The 20810-nt window shown below is 37.4% G+C and overlaps 3 protein-coding genes across 8 annotated transcripts in view; 2 read left to right on the forward strand and 1 right to left on the reverse strand.

Annotated features, from left to right (window-relative positions):
* Positions 1-3989: 3989 nt before the first annotated feature.
* LOC107553589 (centromere protein V-like) lies at positions 3990-6352 on the reverse strand. 3 transcript variants are annotated; one of them, XM_016235867.1, is made up of 6 exons: positions 6153-6352; positions 5809-5907; positions 5553-5687; positions 5170-5239; positions 4914-5028; positions 3990-4709 (listed from the first exon to the last, which is right to left on the reverse strand). In XM_016235867.1, exons 1-6 carry the CDS (start codon positions 6272-6274, stop codon positions 4573-4575), a joined length of 678 nt encoding a protein of 225 aa, XP_016091353.1. In that variant the 5' UTR covers positions 6275-6352; the 3' UTR covers positions 3990-4572. The 3 variants fall into 3 exon arrangements, with proteins under 3 accessions (XP_016091353.1, XP_016091354.1, XP_016091355.1); XM_016235868.1 differs by lacking the exon at positions 5553-5687; XM_016235869.1 differs by lacking the exons at positions 5553-5687; positions 5809-5907.
* Positions 6353-9806: 3454 nt separating this feature from the next.
* Positions 9807-14972, forward strand: LOC107553588 (polyubiquitin-B). Of its 4 annotated transcripts, none has more exons than XM_016235866.1 (3): positions 9807-9896; positions 13187-13767; positions 14680-14972. In XM_016235866.1, the coding sequence occupies exons 2-3, from the start codon at positions 13187-13189 to the stop codon at positions 14792-14794; spliced, it is 696 nt and encodes a 231-aa protein (XP_016091352.1). In that variant the 5' UTR covers positions 9807-9896; the 3' UTR covers positions 14795-14972. The 4 variants fall into 4 exon arrangements, with proteins under 4 accessions (XP_016091352.1, XP_016091350.1, XP_016091351.1 ...); XM_016235864.1 differs by having other exon boundaries at positions 9809-9896; positions 13996-14972; XM_016235865.1 differs by having other exon boundaries at positions 9809-9896; positions 13187-13420; positions 13877-14972.
* A 574-nt stretch (positions 14973-15546) lies between these two features.
* LOC107553591 (P2X purinoceptor 5-like) overlaps positions 15547-20810 on the forward strand; it is an 11534-nt gene continuing 6270 nt past the window's right edge. Inside the window, exons 1-6 of the mRNA XM_016235870.1 lie at positions 15547-16238; positions 17026-17176; positions 17899-17970; positions 18156-18231; positions 18438-18522; positions 18689-18769. Of these exons, the coding sequence (XP_016091356.1) occupies positions 16105-16238; positions 17026-17176; positions 17899-17970; positions 18156-18231; positions 18438-18522; positions 18689-18769 (599 nt within the window). The 5' untranslated portion in view covers positions 15547-16104. The remainder of the gene's footprint in view (positions 16239-17025; positions 17177-17898; positions 17971-18155; positions 18232-18437; positions 18523-18688; positions 18770-20810) is intronic.

Here is a 20810-nt window from a genome sequence, read left to right on the forward strand (position 1 = left end):
CTCCTAGAAGTACTACACATCACAGATGTGATATCACAGTTGTCATTTTACATCTATGGCAGTGATTCTGTTGTTGTGAGAGGGATGTTGTTTAATGCTGATTGTATTTATTTGTAATGTGTTGTAACCTGTTGATGTTTGTCTTTGTTAATTATTGTTGTTGATCACTGAAGAGTTGCCACAGATACAAAAATAATTTCCGAAAGGACAATAAATTAAACTAACATTACATTCATAACATCAGACCAACAGAAATACACACGTGTATATACAGTTCAGTGCATAATTTGTTTTTGATTACAATAATATTTCACAATATTACAGTTCTACTGAATTTTTGATCGAATAAATTTAGCTTTGGTGAACATAAGAGACTTTTTACAAAAATTCCAAAAGTTATCGATCCCAAACTTTTGAATGGTAGTGTATGTTCCACAAGACTAAATAACTTAATTTACACAAATTGTATTATTTTTCCTTCTTGGAAATATCTAGATTCTGAAGGGCAGTATTAAATAAAAAAACATAAAATACATGTTTATATCTCTTTGTATAAATTGCGAGGGGTTTATAGACTATAGACGACGAAAGGGGTATGCAAACATACGCACTCAACTGTATCTAGTAGGCATAATACCATTACTACAAATAATTGCTCACATTACACGCATTCCAGCAGAGCAGCAAAACACTGAAGCAGTTCAGAAGGAGAGGAAAACCAGATCCTCGGTCTTGGATCAGACAGCTTGTTGTTTGAGTGGTTGCAGCAATTCAGCGTGAAGCAGGACTTTGTCTGATACCTTCACACTGTATGAATCCTACTCCTTTCTTCTGCACTAGGGTATCAAAGCTTAAATCATGAATACGGGTGATGGAGGCATCCAGATGACAGGAGATAAAGCTTTGTGCTGGTGTGAGGCAATGACTTGCATGAAGGCTCGCAGTAAAACAGTCCGAAAAAACAGCGTTTAGTTGTTGAGCAATGTTTGGTTATAAGAAACAGAGCCAATCTTTTCAGACATCTGTCTCTTCTGTGCTGTTGTAGATTAATTTATTTGTCTGTGTGAGAAGGAGAGAGAGAGGAAGCAGTGGTGAAGTTGGCACTGGGACTGGGGCGTCTCTGGCTGAGCTCTGGGCCAACACAGGTGGTGTGACTGGGAGAGCCAGGCCATGACAGACAGGTCCAGGAACTGTAAATGGATTAAGAGCTCACTCTAATCTGAGAAAAACCCAGACCTCAGGAAGTATGTGTGTCCTTAAGACAAACACACACAGAATAATGGGAGAGAGAGAGAGAGAGAGAGAGAGAGAAAGACACTTCAGAAGACTGAAGACAAAAAAGAATAGGAAAATCTGTTTCAGTATTCAGAAATCTTAATGCTTCAGCATACCAAGACATTTTGGACAATGCTGTACTTCCAACTTTATGGTAAGGCCCTTTTCTGTTCCACCATGACTGTGACCCAGTGCGCAAAGCAAGGTTCATAAGGACATGGTTGGACGAGTTTGGTGTGGAAGAACTTGACTGAGAGAGCCCTGACCTCAACCTCATCGAACACCTTTGGAATGAACTGAAACAGAGATGGCAAGCCAGGCCTTCTTGTACAACATCAGTGCCTGACCCCACAAATGCTCTGCTGGATGCAGAGGCATCATGCCCATTCAAAGTGGTTTTTGAGCCAAGTGGATTTTGAATGCAGCTTCCAAAAGACAAAAAATTATATATAATAATAATATTATATTCTAATATTTTAATATATTTTCATTTTAATTTTAATAATATTTTCTATATTTTATACAATCACACCAGCATGATTAAATCGTTCAGAGCGGCATATCATCAGCTGCTCAATTCAAATCTGCTTTTGCTGGCTGGCGCTGAGCCAGATACAGCACTGCATATTAACCAATCACACACGATTCTGTTGAGCTTATGAATGTAATGGCCAATCAGAGGCGTTCAGATGAGTCATCGCTAAAATGCCGGTGTTTTCTTCACTCGCTGGCCGACTGAATACCTCTTTCTGGAGTATTCTCTCGTTAGAAACAACAAACTGCAGATGTGTGTATGAACCTGTAAGTAAGATATTCATTTTACGTTGTAAACAGCTTCAGTGATTTTAATGGGAGTTTTTGAGAGTGCTTGAACTCTAGACTGTCAGTGAATGTTCTTTGATAATGTAAATGTTCTTTGCTCTCTTTCTGTACAATGAAAGTGTTATGATAAGTAGCCTAACTTACAATGTTTTATTCACATTAACTTTCAATGTTAAATTCACATTAAATATAAAGTCAGTCGTATTAAAAATATGTTATGGCATGACACCCATATCTGTTACTTAAGCAAACAGACAGGATTTTATTTATAGTTAATAGACTACATTATTAGGCTACTTTGACCCACTATAACATAATCTATTAAGGTGAGAATCGAGATATTTCATGATATAGTTAATGCGTTTGGGAATGTTTCGAATAAAAAGAAGAAAAAAACACCAGTGCTATTGGCCGCTGTGTGTCACATGACAACCCCCCGCCCCCGCCCCAACACACACACACACACACACTCGTGCCCCATCAAAAATTATTTAATAATTAATATGGACCAACTCCATATTAATGTCTAGGTATTCATTAAATAATGTCTATGAATACAATGTCATTAAAGTGCCTGTTGGTGTAATGGTCAGGTGTGCCAATCTTTTGGTTGATTTAATTCATCCTTACTGAATAAAAGTATTAATTTCAATATTGCACATTTTGTTTAAAGAGACGAGTTTCTACCAAATTCAATTTAAAAGAGGAAACAAATGGGTGCAAGTCAACCTATTTGTATTTTTCCTAATCATTATATTACATATTTTTTCACATTTATTTGGTAAAGATCTGTAGTAGTATGTAGACAACACCACAATCACAACATTGAAACTGCTTATTTTGAATACAATTTCTATAAAATAATTTAATCTTTATATTATTATAAGATAAGGCTGTAAAGCCTTACAAAAGTCCAACAATTCATTAATGAAAAGATGTGGAAACCCTGCACTAAGCTTACACCGGTTTACTTAAAAAACAAATATATATATATATATATACAGTGGGTACGGAAAGTATTCAGACCCCCTTAAATTTTTCACTCTTTGTTATATTGCAGCCATTTGCTAAAATCATTTAAGTTAATTTTTTTTCCTCATTAATGTACACACAGCACCCCATATTGACAGAAAAACACAGAATTGTTGACATTTTTGCAAATTTATTAAAAAAGAAAAACTGAAATAACACATGGTCCTAAGTATTCAGACCCTTTGCTCAGTATTTAGTAGAGCCATCACCGTGGAAACAAAGAATGTGAAGATTTATTAGATTAGTCTTGGGCACTGTTCCTGTCCATATAGGGCTAAAGTTATGCACTGAAAGTAAGTAAAGTTTACGTCATGTTTCTTATTTCCTTATGTAAGTTAATTCCAGATATGCTGTCATTAAAGTACTGTACAGTAGTATATCAATAAGGTTCAGCCAACATATCCAACCTCAAGACACTAATGGAGAACTGCTAGCATAATGAACCTTACAGACTTTATCCCAAACAATCCAATATTCTGAAATCCTGATTTTTGATCACAGATTGTGCCTTTGAGTTTGCCGGGGATGGAGGACAAAATTGTATTCTATATATTATTTACATTTGCTGTTACTGTTGTTATTGGGACTAATTAAAGTAGAGTTGAAGCACTGTTCCAGATGGATCAATAAGTACTGTACCAAATCTTATGATTCAGTATGGTTTCAAAACTGACATGTATTTCTGATTTCTTTGAGCAAAACTGTTACTCTAGAAGTTCTGTGATGACTTTAAATATATGCCAATGTAGAGGAATGCAATAAATATGTTTAAAATAAATTTGATGAAAGAGAAAAAAAATTATTTTTATGAATACATTTCTTTTTTTTTTATATTTACATTTTTTATTAGTTTTCCTTTTACCTGACATCCTCGATACAAACAGATGTTAAAACAATACAAATGGGTATTATATCATTTAACAAGCTTCATCAAGTTCTCCCAAACGTCTATGTTACTATGATTTCCATTCAATTTTGCTAACATTTTTTCATATGATGTGCTCTGTTGATACATTACTTGAGGAAACAAGGTAGTCGGGGTAGTACATACAAAAGATACCATCCCCTCTTCATCTTAAAATCCCTACAGTTTTCCCTATCATTTAGGGGGAGATGATGTTTTCATTCTAGACAGTGCAGCTATAAAAAGCTGTTTCAAAAAAAATCTGTACCTGTGCTGTGTATACAAGACGTTACATCCATTTTGGTCCATTTTCTCAGAAGATACATTTTTACTATAAATGTATACATATAAGAGTCAATTTTTTTCAACAATTAGGAGTACACTGGCATATACAGTATGAGGCCTCAAAGGTAATAAACAAAAGGCACAAAACCCCAAGGTCTATTCATGTTGTCACTAATATATTGATAAAAAATGCCTTAAGAAGCAGGAGAGTACAATTTAATCTTAGGGCTTAATTGGCCAATGGAAAAAGTGAGTTATGTGTCCGTTGTTGGTTTTGACATACTTCTTATAGTTTGATGCTTCTGCATACTTTCTTCCCAGTTCTGCCCACAGAAATCTTCTACAGTGACACTGCTCACTGTTCCAGGGTCCAAACAATGAGGTGCCACACCTGTAAACACATGGCAGATTTGTAACGTGTAAAAAGACACAAATAACAGAGCAAACTTTTTTCTTCAACAAAGAAATGTTCTATAATTTAATATACAGCAAGGTACTGTGTCTATAAACAATTTCAGTCTTTACATGCAGTAAAAATTGGCTGTAAATATATAATAAAACATCCCAAAGGTGGTCCACTTTCTGTTCAACTCACCAAACCCATCAGGGTTGGAACGTGGAGTGTAGAAACTCTGGACGCCACACATTTTGCAGAATGTGTGCTTGGCCATGCGTGTGTTAAATGTGTATGTGGTTATGTTGTCTGCGCCCTATGAAACATATGAAACAAACTATGATTTAGGATTATCTGCATTATGCACAAATGTGCTTTACAGTCTTCACCTACACCAATCATCCAGCCTCTAGATCTCAACCAGATCCCATATACATGTTTTTAAAAAATCACATACCTGCAGCAAGGTGAACTGGGATTTTGGCACAATGAAGTGGCAATTCTGTTTCTTTGTGCAAATACTGCAACTGAGACACAACAGAAAGCCAAACAATCGGTAGGTGGGTTACCTTGTGAAAAGGGGATTTTCATCTCTTATATGAAAACAATGAAAAACTAACACGTGCTATTTTATTACAGTTCTCAAGCTAGCTAGCATCTCTGATGCCCAATTTCACAAATACAACTGATAATCATAATGACAATATTTTTCACCAATTAATTTAATATTTTTGCCCTACATCTGTCTGTAAGGAACTATTTGAAATGGATAACTTTTGATTTAGTAAAAAACTCATTATTTACAAATGAATATTTGTAGAAATATCAGTATATTTTTACCTTGTAGTGCTATGACATTGTTGGCAACAACTGATGGCATTAAGATTTAAAGACATTCTTTGCCTAACAGAATGATTTAAGGCTTTAAAATACACCCATTTCTTCGAATGACCCAGATGACACTGCAAGGTCCTGCTAAATGAATCACAGTTGCCTGAATTACTACTCGGTTCAGAAAGCCATCCACGTGATCACACAACACGTTTTGACCATTGTACTGTGACTGAATTAATGGCTGACTGTAGATAGTCCTTACTTGCAATTGAACACGTGTAAATGCGGAGCGCTCCACAGTTCAAAACGCACAGCGCCACAGTGGCAACCTCCGGTGTGTTTCACAAGACCACCACGCTCCCTGGAAAGAGCAGTTTACATGAGCAGACGATCTGTAGCTAGCTACCTCATTGGCTAATGTATTTACCAATGTATGCGATCAATGGACTTTAGTTATTTAATTGTAATTTAAGGGATAATATATAGCCTATTTATTTAAGTGACTGTTTTTTTTAGTTGGGCAGCAATATAAACACACTTTTTTCGATCACTCTTTTGGTCCACAACACAAAGCAGTGAAAAAGAAGGTTACATACAGTATCCTACCTTTCGTCTTTAGTTATGTACGCCATTCGTTTAGCACCTCTTACTTTATATGGTAAACCAGCTGTTTGTCGTCTTCGACCTAACCGGTTTAAACTGCTAAGTAATGCTCTCCTGTAGAACATTCCACACTTTGTTGATAACCATCACTAATGCTTGCCTACAAAACAGAACAAACACTGCTGACTGGCTGGGTCACATGCTTCAGCACAGCAGCTCATTTTGCCCTCGGCGTCATCTTGTTCCACCCGTTCAGCTGTTGCAATACAAGCCTAGACAAAGTCCAGGAAAATATCAGAGCAGAAACTGTACTGTATTGTATAAATATAAATAAGTAACGTATACATAATACAGATAGCCTATATGAACATAAGTCACATGACTTATGGGGGCCAGTGTGTTATTAAATAAATAAATAGTAATGATAGTAATAAAGCATGGGTTCTTATTGAATTCCAATATGAGACTAAACTGGTTTGTTCTGACAAAGTTAGATGTTTTATATAAAATGTGTTTGTGATGTCATAACCCTTCCATCATTGACAAAGATATTCAAACAATATGCTGAAATGTTTCAACATAGGCATAAATATTATAATAACGGCTTATTTCTTAACATCCTGTATTTGTATTATCTGCTGTGAATAACAGATTAAATTACGGGCTGGACGATATTAAACATTTCCAGTGATACACACACACACTCCTGAAAGTTCAAGGTACACAAGCTCTGGATCTGAACAAACACTCTTCTGAGTTCAGTCTGGTGATGTGGCAACTCATGTGACGTGTATCAGCACGGGGTCAGGCAATAATAATCAGGAAATCTCTAGTGAATTTCAGAACATTTGTGTTATGTATTTCCTGTAGTTTTCTTGGATACCATTTTCTTCAATAGAAAACAAATCTTTGCATTTAAGAACACAAAGCAAAAGCAAAAAAGCAGTGAGGTAAAATAAGAATCTCAAATTGATAATACTAACATAAATGCTGACCAATCCGTGATATTATTAGAGCACTTTCAAGTGCCAAGTCTATTGAACATCCATTTGGTTTGATAATATTCTTCACGGCTTTGAGAATACGTTCTTAATGTTTCGCTGTACTGCATTGGTTCTCGTCGATCATTTTCTAGATGCCTAATGTTGTTCATTAGGCATCTATGCTGTAGTTCAGTCATCGTGAACATAGTCATAATCAAAGTAAAACCCTAACATCATGGGTTACGTTACAAAATGGATATGTTTGCTGCTTAGTTGTGAAGTTCTTGTACTCGTGCTACCGATCGAGTTAAGTTTCGTCGGATGTATTTTTGCTGAATCATAGTAGTCTTTGAACAAAGAGTCCGGATGTTACTGTACAGCCGCCATGTTAGAGAAAGAGAGTGCTGGGTGTTGCGCAGTACAGTTTTTAAATAAAACCAAACTAATTCAAATGACATGATTTCGGATAAGGATGCCTTATCACTATTTAATCATGTTACTCTTAATTTAGAAAATGGGTTTATTTATTTTTTTAAGTGAGGAACAATACAAACAGAATGTATCTATTATATTTTTAAGTAAACCATGCTAATAGTGTACTAAACTGTAAACTGATAAATTTGAGATGTACATGTTGGTCCCTTCCTGAATTCGTGCCATTATTTGTGTTTGACTGCCTTCAAGCTTTCTGGTTGACTAACACAATTGAGGTGCAGTCGAATACTTGAAGGGGTGGTTGAATGCGATTTCACTTTTTATTTTTATTTTTTAACATTAGTTTGTGTTAGGGCTGCACTATATTGGAGAGGAAAAAAAACTCTCATTGCGAGTTTTTTTTTTATTGCGATTATAAAAAAAAAAAAACATGACTTGAATAGTTTATTTGGAAACAAACAATGATTGCGGTGATTTTGTAACCGAGTAAATCCGCATAGGAAATAAGTTACAAGCATAGTTAAATATAACAGAACAAAGATACAAATTAAATAAGCAGTGCTTTATATTTTTCAGGTAAGTCTAACAGTATTCAGGTACAGAAATTGAATAATCGAATGTAAAATAAAACCGCATAGTCTTAACTGTATAAATTCTAATAAATCTGTGTTAAAGCTACAAAAGTGATTTTTCTTTTTGTTTGATTTACATTCATAAAACAGAAAGCCTCAGGAACATTAAACTGCTGTAAACCAATATAGGCTACTGTTACACGCATCCATTTTCTTTCTCAATTGTTTCCCTTCACCTAAGTCATAAGCAACTGTGTTTACAAGGATACTTGCAGAGCACAGTATTTCAGGCACAAATAGACGCAGAATTCCACCCACCCCTCAGTTTTCAATAAAACTGGCTTAGTTGGGTGATCTAGATAATCTTTTAGCAGCTGTTCAAGCTCACGGAAGAATGAACAGGGACCTGATTCCACAATGATACTAATCCACAAAGTGGATAACTGTCCAGATAAACAAGGCTCAAAGAGCAGTTTCACAATACAGTCTCTTTTTGAAGTGCAAGCTAGTTAATGTTTAATCATCTTGGGTAATTATTTTATGGTATTTTATTTAAACAGCACACCCACACTGCAGTAAGTTCTGGTAAAAGAAACGACCTGTTTACACCAGGCGGTAACAGCAATACTTCAGGGCAAATTTAGAGCTGGTTCATCTTGTTTGTAGTTTTGTTCATGCATGCTTGTTTTCTGCCATGCCAACACGAAGTCACATTGGAAATAACAGATTTCTGTCCATCACATAGTGTGCAGTATTGAAAACAGAAATAAGCCTTGAAAATTATAATAAATTTAGCACTAGACATTACTGTAATAACAGAGGATAGTGCTCTAGAGACTCCAACAATGTAAAACTGCAACAAAATCCCATCATTTTTATTTGTAGCAGTGGTGAATGGCTGTGGTACTGTCTGCTAGCTCACCCAGAGAAAATAACCTACATTGCTGCAACAGATACTGCAGGCAGCATGTCCGAGGTCAACGTGTTTCAAAGCAATGCCATCTGTCACACATTGCGTTCTATATTAAGTACGCGGACACAACTCTGTATAAACCCTATAGGCTAAAACACAAATAATGTACTTCAAGAAACCACAGCTACAGTGAAACTGATTTTTGTAAACAAGCCATGTTTTTGAGCAAACACTCTTTTGGGGATAACAGCCTGTCATTTCTGTGCTATAATTAGGTTGTTGTTTGTTTGTTTTACATTCAGAACTGGTCCCAAACACATAACTTTAGCCAGGGGTTGCAGTTTGATACAATTATTAGCAATACTGATTTAAGAATATTAAATCTTCCAGACTATTCTATTTGTGTTATAACTGTATGACATAGCCCTGCTCGTTGCCTGGCCCAGATTCTAAAGGTCTGAATCACCAATAGCAAAGCGAACAAACAACCCAACCAACCAATCACTGTCTGAAGGCGGGACCACAAGCCAGCCCATTCTAGAATATTCTGGAGACTTCTTTTTTTTGATACTATGTGATAATAATTACACATTTAAAATACATATACAAGAACATGTAATTCCTAAAAACATCATATAAATCTTTAGTTTTAAAGCATATTTGAACGTTTAAAACAAATAGAGGTTTTGACTGCGGAAGGATCTTGTCATGTGACGTACCGTACACGTCACTCCCCGGGTTTGTATAAATACAGTCGCGTCCGGCTTCAGCCGCAGATTTTCTACGAAGAAACGACGCGTATAACTTCAGAGGCATTTTCAGAGTCAACAAGCTTTTTTTAAAGGTAAGATTGAACATCCATTTGGTTTGATAATATTCTTCACGGCTTTGAGAATACGTTCTTAATGTTTCGCTGTACTGCATTGGTTCTCGTCGATCATTTTCTAGATGCCTAATGTTGTTCATTAGGCATCTATGCTGTAGTTCAGTCATCGTGAACATAGTCATAATCAAAGTAAAACCCTAACATCATGGGTTACGTTACAAAATGGATATGTTTGCTGCTTAGTTGTGAAGTTCTTGTACTCGTGCTACCGATCGAGTTAAGTTTCGTCGGATGTATTTTTGCTGAATCATAGTAGTCTTTGAACAAAGAGTCCGGATGTTACTGTACCGCCGCCATGTTAGAGAAAGAGAGTGCTGGGTGTTGCGCAGTACAGTTTTTAAATAAAACCAAACTAATTCAAATGACATTATTTCGGATAAGGATGCCTTATCACTATTTAATCATGTTATCACTATTTAATCATGTTACTCTTAATTTAGAAAATGGGTTTATTTATTTTTTTAAGTGAGGAACAATACAAACAGAATGTATCTATTATATTTTTAAGTAAACCATGCTAATAGTGTACTAAACTGTAAACTGATAAATTTGAGATGTACATGTTGGTCCCTTCCTGAATTCGTGCCATTATTTGTGTTTGACTGCCTTCAAGCTTTCTGGTTGACTAACACAATTGAGGTGCAGTCGAATACTTGAAGGGGTGGTTGAATGCGATTTCACTTTTTATTTTTATTTTTTAACATTAGTTTGTGTTAGGGCTGCACTATATTGGAGAGGAAAAAAAACTCTCATTGCGAGTTTTTTTTTTATTGCGATTATAAAAAAAAAAAAACATGACTTGAATAGTTTATTTGGAAACAAACAATGATTGCGGTGATTTTGTAACCGAGTAAATCCGCATAGGAAATAAGTTACAAGCATAGTTAAATATAACAGAACAAAGATACAAATTAAATAAGCAGTGCTTTATATTTTTCAGGTAAGTCTAACAGTATTCAGGTACAGAAATTGAATAATCGAATGTAAAATAAAACCGCATAGTCTTAACTGTATAAATTCTAATAAATCTGTGTTAAAGCTACAAAAGTGATTTTTCTTTTTGTTTGATTTACATTCATAAAACAGAAAGCCTCAGGAACATTAAACTGCTGTAAACCAATATAGGCTACTGTTACACGCATCCATTTTCTTTCTCAATTGTTTCCCTTCACCTAAGTCATAAGCAACTGTGTTTACAAGGATACTTGCAGAGCACAGTATTTCAGGCACAAATAGACGCAGAAGTGAACAGAATTCAGTGTTCACGTGCATCTGCGTGGCTGTCACCGTGTCTACACCGGACGTGAGTGGCGCTACGCGACAAAATACAATTAACTCCTTATCAGTGTTGCTGTCTACACTGGATGCGGCACGGCACGACAAATCCCCGACGGTAAACTGATGCCGCGTTCTCTTTATGATGTACTGAGACAAAGTTCAAATGATATACAATGGTCGCGTCCAGTGTAGACAGACATTGGGGGCCATTCACATGTCGCGCCTAAAAACGCGTGGGAAAACGGCAGTCGCATCGCTTTCTTCTCCTTTCCAAAGCGCTCGGGAGCTTGTGCTTTCATGGCGTCTGCCATTGCTAAGCAACCGTGACCTGCGCTCTCCACGAGGACGCGGAAGTTTCTACAAAGGATAGGTGGATTTCCAGCACTGAAAATCGAGTGCAGTAGCTCTGCTACTAAATGTATTTAAAATGGGTATCTCTGTACAGCTGTCGCGTCCGGTGTAGACAACGTGTCTGTGTGTGAGCAAAGAAAACAATCCGTATAAATATAACTATCAGTAGCCTATACTAAACATCGCACATCCTACGATGTGACTATCGCGGTTGCGCACATCGCGATATCGATGCTGAAACGATATATCGTGCAGCCCTAGTTTGTGTAATGTTGCTGTTTAAGCATAAACAATATCTGCAAAGCTGCGAAGCTGAAAGTTCAATGCAAACGAGATATCGTCTTTTAAAATTCTGGCAGTTTAATGCCTACAAAAACGGCTGGTAAGGACTACCACAAGTTACTTCCCGGGTTTGTGATGTAACAAACCCAGATAAACCCCGCCCTCAGGAAAAAAACAGCAAAGGGGGTGAGGCCATGCTGCGCTGCTTTAGAGAAGAGGAAGAGAAAACTAGAGGTGCACATAAAAATCTATTCGTATATGAATCACGATTCTGTCTTCTAACGATTCTAATGGGTTCACACGTTTCAAAATCAGTGTTCTAAAGCAGCGGTTCTTAATACTGTTCCTCGTGTTCCCCTGCTCTGCATCTCTCTCGGTCTCGCTCATTCAGCTCAGCTCCAACAATGAACTAACGATTCTAATGGATTCACAAGTTTCAAAATCAATGTTCTAAAGCAGCGGTTCTTAATACTGTTCCTCGTGTTCCCCTGCTCTGCATCTCTCTCGGTCTCGCTCATTCAGCTCAGCTCCAACAATGAACGGTTCCAATTATACACTTATTTTCACATAGCTATGAGAAGCGTTATACATGGCGTGCAGTTGCCGTACTGTATTGAAGCTTTAATCAAGATAAAACTGTATATTAAAAGCTAACCTAAGCAGTAGCATTTACAAATAACAGCATATCTAAAAGTATGAGACGACAACAAACTAAAAACATAGGCCTACCATTAAAAGCCGTGCTTGCACAGGTTCCGCACAGTCCTCTTCAATATCCTCTGCTTCTCAATCGGGCTCAAACTGATAAGCGATATTAACGATGCCATTGTTTACAATACAGCCAGAGCACATGCTGCTGAGGTGAGGGGTGGGACGTTTAGACTTGCACTAGAGGTGGTTCAGCCAATCACAACACACTGGGCTTGCGAACCAATCAGAGCCCATCGCCTATTTATGAGGGCGGGGCTTCATAAAAGCAGGAAATGATCAGCGCGTTTCTCAGAGAGAGGGGCAGAGCAGTGTGGAATAAAGGTAAATTATGAGAAAAATAATGCGTTTTTAAAAACGAAGCATTAACATGTTAGACTGCACCCCATAAACCCAATCAAGCCTAGAAAAAAAAACTGTGAACCACCCCTTTAACTTGCTAGAGCAGCATAGTGCTGTCATTGAAACAAGTGTGATTTTCTTTGGAAATGTGGCGTTTCAAAAATCTTTCTGAAGCTTAAACCATTAATCTATGATCTGTTCTTGCATTCTACTATAAATTGAATGTGTACCTATAGTAATTAATTTATGAATGGTTGACAATCTGATTTTTCTTCATTTGTTTATAGATGCAGATCTTTGTCAAAACCCTCACTGGTAAGACCATCACCCTTGAGGTTGAGCCAAGCGACACCATTGAGAACGTCAAGGCTAAGATCCAGGACAAAGAAGGCATTCCCCCTGACCAGCAGAGGTTGATCTTTGCCGGCAAACAGCTGGAAGATGGCCGCACATTGTCTGACTACAACATCCAGAAAGAGTCCACCTTGCATCTTGTGCTGCGTCTCAGGGGAGGCATGCAGATCTTCGTCAAGACCTTGACGGGCAAGACCATCACCCTTGAGGTTGAGCCAAGCGACACCATTGAGAACGTCAAGGCTAAGATCCAGGACAAAGAAGGCATTCCCCCTGACCAGCAGAGGTTGATCTTTGCCGGCAAACAGCTGGAAGATGGCCGCACATTGTCTGACTACAACATCCAGAAAGAGTCCACCTTGCATCTTGTGCTGCGTCTCAGGGGAGGCATGCAGATCTTCGTCAAGACCTTGACAGGCAAGACCATCACCCTTGAGGTTGAGCCAAGCGACACCATTGAGAACGTCAAGGCTAAGATCCAGGACAAAGAAGGCATTCCCCCTGACCAGCAGAGGTTGATCTTTGCCGGTTTGCCGGCAGAAGATGGCCGCACATTGTCTGACTACAACATCCAGAAAGAGTCCACCTTGCATCTTGTGCTGCGTCTCAGCGTCTCAGTGCAGATCTTCGTCAAGACCTTGACAGGCAAGACCATCACCCTTGAGGTTGAGCCAAGCGACACCATTGAGAACGTCAAGGCTAAGATCCAGGACAAAGAAGGCATTCCCCCTGACCAGCAGAGGTTGATCTTTGCCGGCAAACAGCTGGAAGATGGCCGCACATTGTCTGACTACAACATCCAGAAAGAGTCCACCTTGCATCTTGTGCTGCGTCTCAGGGGAGGCATGCAGATCTTCGTCAAGACCTTGACAGGCAAGACCATCACCCTTGAGGTTGAGCCAAGCGACACCATTGAGAACGTCAAGGCTAAGATCCAGGACAAAGAAGGCATTCCCCCTGACCAGCAGAGGTTGATCTTTGCCGGCAAACAGCTGGAAGATGGCCGCACATTGTCTGACTACAACATCCAGAAAGAGTCCACCTTGCATCTTGTGCTGCGTCTCAGGGGAGGCATGCAGATCTTCGTCAAGACCTTGACAGGCAAGACCATCACCCTTGAGGTTGAGCCAAGCGACACCATTGAGAACGTCAAGGCTAAGATCCAGGACAAAGAAGGCATTCCCCCTGACCAGCAGAGGTTGATCTTTGCCGGCAAACAGCTGGAAGATGGCCGCACATTGTCTGACTACAACATCCAGAAAGAGTCCACCTTGCATCTTGTGCTGCGTCTCAGGGGAGGCATGCAGATCTTCGTCAAGACCTTGACAGGCAAGACCATCACCCTTGAGGTTGAGCCAAGCGACACCATTGAGAACGTCAAGGCTAAGATCCAGGACAAAGAAGGCATTCCCCCTGACCAGCAGAGGTTGATCTTTGCCGGCAAACAGCTGGAAGATGGTCGCACATTGTCTGACTACAACATCCAAAAAGAGTCCACCTTGCATCTGGTGTTGCGTCTCAGGGGAGGTTCAGATATTTAAACTGAAAATATCAGGGATGGACATTTGATTATTTCAGTATCCCCTGCTCATGCACTCACCACTTTTCTCCCCTCTTCTCTCCATACTTTTATTACTGAATCCCATCACATTTTATTGCTATGTTTTTCCACCTGTTTGTTTTTGTTCAAAATGACAAAATAAAAGCATTGAAATGTAAGATTGTGATTTGTTTCCTTGTCTTTGTGTGCAACTACTAATAAAAGATATGGTAAAAATGAATTAAATGGGGCATTGGTTTATTCTCAAAAAGAAAACAACGCTCAGGATTATGCTGTTAGATGCAAACGGGACCATGCAAGTTGTACTGATGTCAAATTTAATTAAATTAGAAGTGGTTGTCTCGAAGCCATCAATTTTTGGATCCTAGCACTTGGATAAATTTAAGATGTCTTTAAAATTTTCAATTGAAAAGCTACATGTTAGCTGCCTAATTTGTTAATATTCCATATTTGGTTGGTAAGAACCTTGGATGAAAATCTATTTCAGTGGAATCTGTGATGCCTGCTCAGGTGCTGCTGCTATAAGTTTAAAAATGGTAAGATGGTGCCACCAAGTGTCTGTTCTTGTAACTCGAATGAAATTCTAATGAAGCTTTACATGAGACGTTAAGAAATTATTTGTCTTTGTCTAGTTGCACTGGTCAGGCTGTACTATTTTTAGTGTTAGTTTATATAGATACATTCGGGAACAAATCAATGATAAAAAAAAATCTTAAAACGTCATACAAATAATTATAATAATTTTAAATTGAAATCTGCCCAGCAATCTTTATAAAATATCTAAAAGTAAATCCTAATCCTGTAACGACTGGAAAGGTCGTGGAAGTCTTGGTCACTTATCAAAATGCGCGGCAGCCTGGACATAAGACTACTAGAACTAATATTAACTGACTGCTTGTTCATTCATAATCCTTAATACCTACATGATCTAATGTTAATTCACTAATCTTAATTTTAAACTTAAGATGTATTAGTATCAATTGGAATTGACGAAGTGTTCTCACCATTAAAAATTATTCCGCTGAACAAATTGCAGCTCTAGTCTCTTTGAGACGTTGCTTTTGTTTCGTCCTTAAAACAGCTTAACCCCTTATCTACTGCTCGCATCAGCAGTTGAATCAATGAAAGTAATATTGTCAAAATAAAGAAATATTTCCGGAACACAAGCAGAAATTTGAGAAATCAAAAGGCAAAAAGTTATGACAAAACATTTAGGGGGAAGAACGGGCTACACCACCGTCTGCGCAGAGCAGTTGACAGCTGCTTCGAGGCGGTCAGTTACACAGGAGCATGGCTTGGACCTGGGGTCACTTTTTCTTCTCTCTACTCGATTACAAGACCGAGAAATTTGTCATCGCTAAAAACAAAAAGGTCGGAGTTCTGTTCAGACTCTTTCAGCTGGGGTTGATTGGATATCTGATCGGGTAGGTGCCTTGTGCTTTCTCTATATATAATATCAAGACGTTGAGGTGAACGAGCGGGATCTGTCAGTATTTAGGAGACTGAATCTTCAAAGTAACGTTACATATTATAAAAGGTCGTCAAGTGTTTGTTTATTTAAAAAAATGTTACTATGAATTTCAGCAAACCGAATGTAAGCCGCCATGTAAAGCACCATTTCTCGTATGTTATTTATATCAAGGCAAAGACCGACAGCATTGCAGTGTCCCTGCACTGTTTGACCTGCTGGGGCTCGGTTTAAATTTAGCATGTAGTGAAAAAGACCTTTGTTTTGATTCAGATTAGTAATCTCCATTTAGTCTATATAGGCTATGTACCAGAACCATACAAAACCTTAATAATTCAGCTTCTTAATTGTTTCACATGCTGTTTGAGGTTCATACACCATGAAACCAAAAGCTGCTGAATGTAAGATGACCTGGATCACATGTGCTGTGGCCAAATGCTACACAAAAAAGCGCCAGCCTGATTTTATAATTGCCATTTAAAGCGGTTTAATACTTGTCCTTTACAAGAAATAACTGTTATAGAACTTAAATGTATCTATAGGTTATAACGTCCTTCAGGGTGTGTTGACCATACTGTGTATAGGACATGTGACTTACAGCATTGCTCTCTATATCTCACGCACAGATCTTCTTCTTTATACTCTAAAATAACCCAATAAAATGTCTTTTTATACTTTTCACATTGTAAGTTGTTTCTCTGTCTTTTCTCTGTAAGTTATTTTGCTTGTGCGTCTTCTTAAAGGTGGGTTTTTCTTTGGAAGAAAGGCTATCAGGAGACTGAGGAAGCCATCCAGAGTTCTGTGATCACTAAACTCAAGGGTGTAGATCTCACCAACAGCTCTCATTATGGTCTGCAGTTATGGGGTGCAGAGGACTATGTCATTCCCCCACAAGTAAACTCACGTCTTTCCTGTATATTTGGACGCAGTATATTTGAAAACCATCTGTTAACAACCTTTCTCAAAATCTCTGTTTTATTTATTGGATTATGGATATACCTACAGATAATGTCATGATATACACATCTTTTGCTAAGAATTTGAACTCTAATCATTTAATGTGTTAATTATGTTACACAATGGAACAGCGTTTTCAGTTATCATAATATTGGTAGTCCTCTAACTGAACAGCTGTTTTCTGGACATAATTTAGCTCTTACAGTTGGAGATTGATATAGGAATATTTATGTTAAGTTTTTAATGTTTATTTATTTATATTAATAAATAAATATTTATTTATAAACAGTTATTTATAATGTTTATTTCACCATTTATACTTTGGATTAGAATGTATTCTAATCAAACAGAAGCCACACTCAGTGCCCTAATGCTTTCTGCAAAACTGTCTTTGAGCTCTCTAATTTTCATTTTAAAAAGTCTATTTAAAAAAAAAAAAAGTAAGCTTTTAGACTTTTTTTTAGATGGATGAAGATTTCTTTCTGCTTTAATTAAATAAAGACTGAAAAGAACCAAACGCTTCTTGGTTCAGGTTTGGTGAAAAAAACTGAAGTGAGAGAGTACCACATTAGACACAATATGTCAGGGTGCTGATCAATTAATTTGCTGTTGAAAATGTATTTCACAAGAATATATCTTTATTTCTTTTGAACAAACAGGGGGAGAGAATCTTCTTTATTGTGACAAATTACGTAGTGACACCCAACCAAAGGCTGGGTTACTGCCCTGAGGTAAGAGACAGGTTGTTGTTATTTAATTTTTATTCCCAACTAAAATTACGCAACCAAAGACATAAGTCATTTGTTGGAAAGAGTAGTACTGTCTCTCAATTAGAGTGCTGTTTTCTCTCTGAACGTCTCTGTACATCTGTACCACTAAGTTTGTTGTATGTGTTTGGTTCTTCTACTTATTTCAGAGTCCTAAAGTACCAGATGGTTTATGTAATTATGACAATGAATGTGTGGAAGGGGAAACTGTCATAGCAGGCCATGGTAAGCACAAAACCTAAATGAAATACCAAGCCTTTTGTTCCCTTATAACTGCACACCTGAAGTTATTTAAAAGGAAAACCTCTGTGAAAGTGCAAGATTCTTGTAAAAAAAAAAAAAGGTGTTACATTGTGTTAAACTATGACCCACTGACATGTTTAAATTCCTGAGCCTTAAAGGGACTATACATTTTATTGTCGTTTATTCAGGAGTGAAGGCAGGCCGCTGTATAAACGACACAGGAACGTGTGAGATTCATGCCTGGTGCCCTGTTGAGCATGGCCAGACACCATCGTAAGAAAACTGTTTTGTACCAATTCCTTTCAATTCATGTTCAGTTGCAGTACATCCACCTCACTTTATTAACAATATTATTCGCTCTTCATGCCTATATGAAACTATTTGAAGGGGGGAAAAACATGTTGGTGTTGTACCTTTAATGTTTCAAATGTTGCAACAGGGAGCCCTTGCTGTCAAAGGCAGAAAACTTCACAATCTATGTAAAGAATTTCATCAAGTTTCCAAAATTTGCCTTCTCCAAGTAAGTCAGTGTGTTTATTTTATGTATTGGAGCCTATAGAACAAATGTTCTCACTTTTCTAAAACTAAAGTATGTTCAGACATATATGTGACCCTGGACCACAAAACCAGTCTCAAGTCGCTGGGGTATATTTGTAGCAATAGCCAAAAATACATTGTCAAAATTATAGATTTTTCTTTTATGCCAAAAATCATTTGGATATTAAGTAAAGATCATGTTCCATGAAGATATTTTGTAAATTTCCTACCATAAATCAAAAACTTAATATTTGATTAGTAATATGCATTGCTTAGAACTTCATTTGGACAACTTTAAAGGCGATTTTGTCAATATTTAGATTTTTTTGCACCCTCAGATTCCAGATTTTCAAATAGGTGCATCTCTACCAAATATCATCCTATCCTAACAAACCATACATCAATGAAAAGCTTATTTATTCAGCTTTCAGATTTTGTATAAATCTCAATTTTGAAAAATTGACAATTAAGACTGGTTTTGTGGTCCATGGTCACATATGCAATGGGCTGTGACTTGTTTCAAATGCATTTAGTGACCTAATAAGTGATTGAAGCTTGTGATATGTTTATTGTTTATACTCATCTCTTCATGATAGAACTGAACTAACATGCAGTAGTCTTATTTAAGCTTTTCAACTAGGTTTTCTACAGCTTAATATTTTGCATGTTATTTACTTTGCAAAGCACCAGGGTTTTAGGTGGAGCAACTATAAAATGCATAAAACCTCCACCCCCACAGGATGCTGCTGCTGCTAAAACTTTTGGTAACACTTTACTTGAAGGGGTGTGCATAAGACTGACATGACACCTTCATAATCATGACATGACACATGTCATGAATATGAAGGAGGTTTTATGCATGTTTATGACAACTGTCATTAAGTGTCATTCACTCAGTTATGTCATTTGTAATGCAAATATGACATTATTTGACCTAACCCTACCCCTACCCTTACCCCTAACCATAGCCCATTACAAAGACATCTCAAACAATGTCATCTTTGCATTAAAAATTACATAACTGAGCGAATGACACTTAATGACAGTTGTCATAAACATGCATAAAAAACTTCATATTCATGAAATGAGTCATGTCATGATTATGTATGTGTCATGTCATGATTATGAAGGTGTCATGTCAGTCTTATGCACACCCCTTTGTATAAATCTCAATTTTGAAAAATTGACAATTAAGACTGGTTTTGTGGTCCATGGTCACATATGCAATGGGCTGTGACTTGTTTCAAATGCATTTAGTGACCTAATAAGTGATTGAAGCTTGTGATATGTTTATTGTTTATACTCATCTCTTCATGATAGAACTGAACTAACATGCAGTAGTCTTATTTAAGCTTTTCAACTAGGTTTTCTACAGCTTAATATTTTGCATGTTATTTACTTTGCAAAGCACCAGGGTTTTAGGTGGAGCAACTATAAAATGCATAAAACCTCCACCCCCACAGGATGCTGCTGCTGCTAAAACTTTTGGTAACACTTTACTTGAAGGGGTGTGCATAAGACTGACATGACACCTTCATAATCATGACATGACACATGTCATGAATATGAAGGAGGGTTTATGCATGTTTATAACAACTGTCATTAAGTGTCATTCGCTCAGTTATGTCATTTGTAACGCAAATATGACATTATTTGATCTAACCCTAACCTAACCCTACCCCTACCCTTACCCCTAACCATAGCCCATTACAAAGACATCTCAAACAATGTCATCTTTGCATTAAAAATTACATAACTGAGCGAATGACACTTAATGACAGTTGTCATAAACATGCATAAAAAACTTCATATTCATGAAATGAGTCATGTCATGATTATGTATGTGTCATGTCATGATTATGAAGGTGTCATGTCAGTCTTATGCACACCCCTTCAAGTAAAGTGTAACCAAACTTTTCCTCATAAAATCTGTAGATTATATCTAGCAATTCTAGTTTGTGTGATATGGACACCAGCTGACTTAGTATTAAGTATCATACACATGTGACTTTAGACCCCCCCCC

The sequence above is a fragment of the Sinocyclocheilus grahami genome, unplaced genomic scaffold (assembly GCF_001515645.1).
Source record: "Sinocyclocheilus grahami isolate Dianchi unplaced genomic scaffold, SAMN03320097.WGS_v1.1 scaffold475.1, whole genome shotgun sequence".
Classification (NCBI taxonomy): domain Eukaryota; kingdom Metazoa; phylum Chordata; class Actinopteri; order Cypriniformes; family Cyprinidae; genus Sinocyclocheilus; species Sinocyclocheilus grahami.

What these genes read in the sequence shown, in the direction of transcription:
- LOC107553588 (XM_016235863.1), top strand. Translation starts at nt 13,187, where the DNA reads ATGCAGATCTTTGTCAAAACCCTCACTGGTAAGACCATCACCCTTGAG.
- LOC107553589 (XM_016235867.1), bottom strand. Translation starts at nt 6,274, where the DNA reads ATGTTCTACAGGAGAGCATTACTTAGCAGTTTAAACCGGTTAGGTCGA. An exon ending in TACATAACTAAAGACGAAAG is followed by an intron (nt 5,908 to 6,152) that starts GTAGGATACTGT and finishes TGCTCTTTCCAG; the next exon opens with GGAGCGTGGTGGTCTTGTGA. An exon ending in TTACACGTGTTCAATTGCAA is followed by an intron (nt 5,688 to 5,808) that starts GTAAGGACTATC and finishes TGATTCATTTAG; the next exon opens with CAGGACCTTGCAGTGTCATC.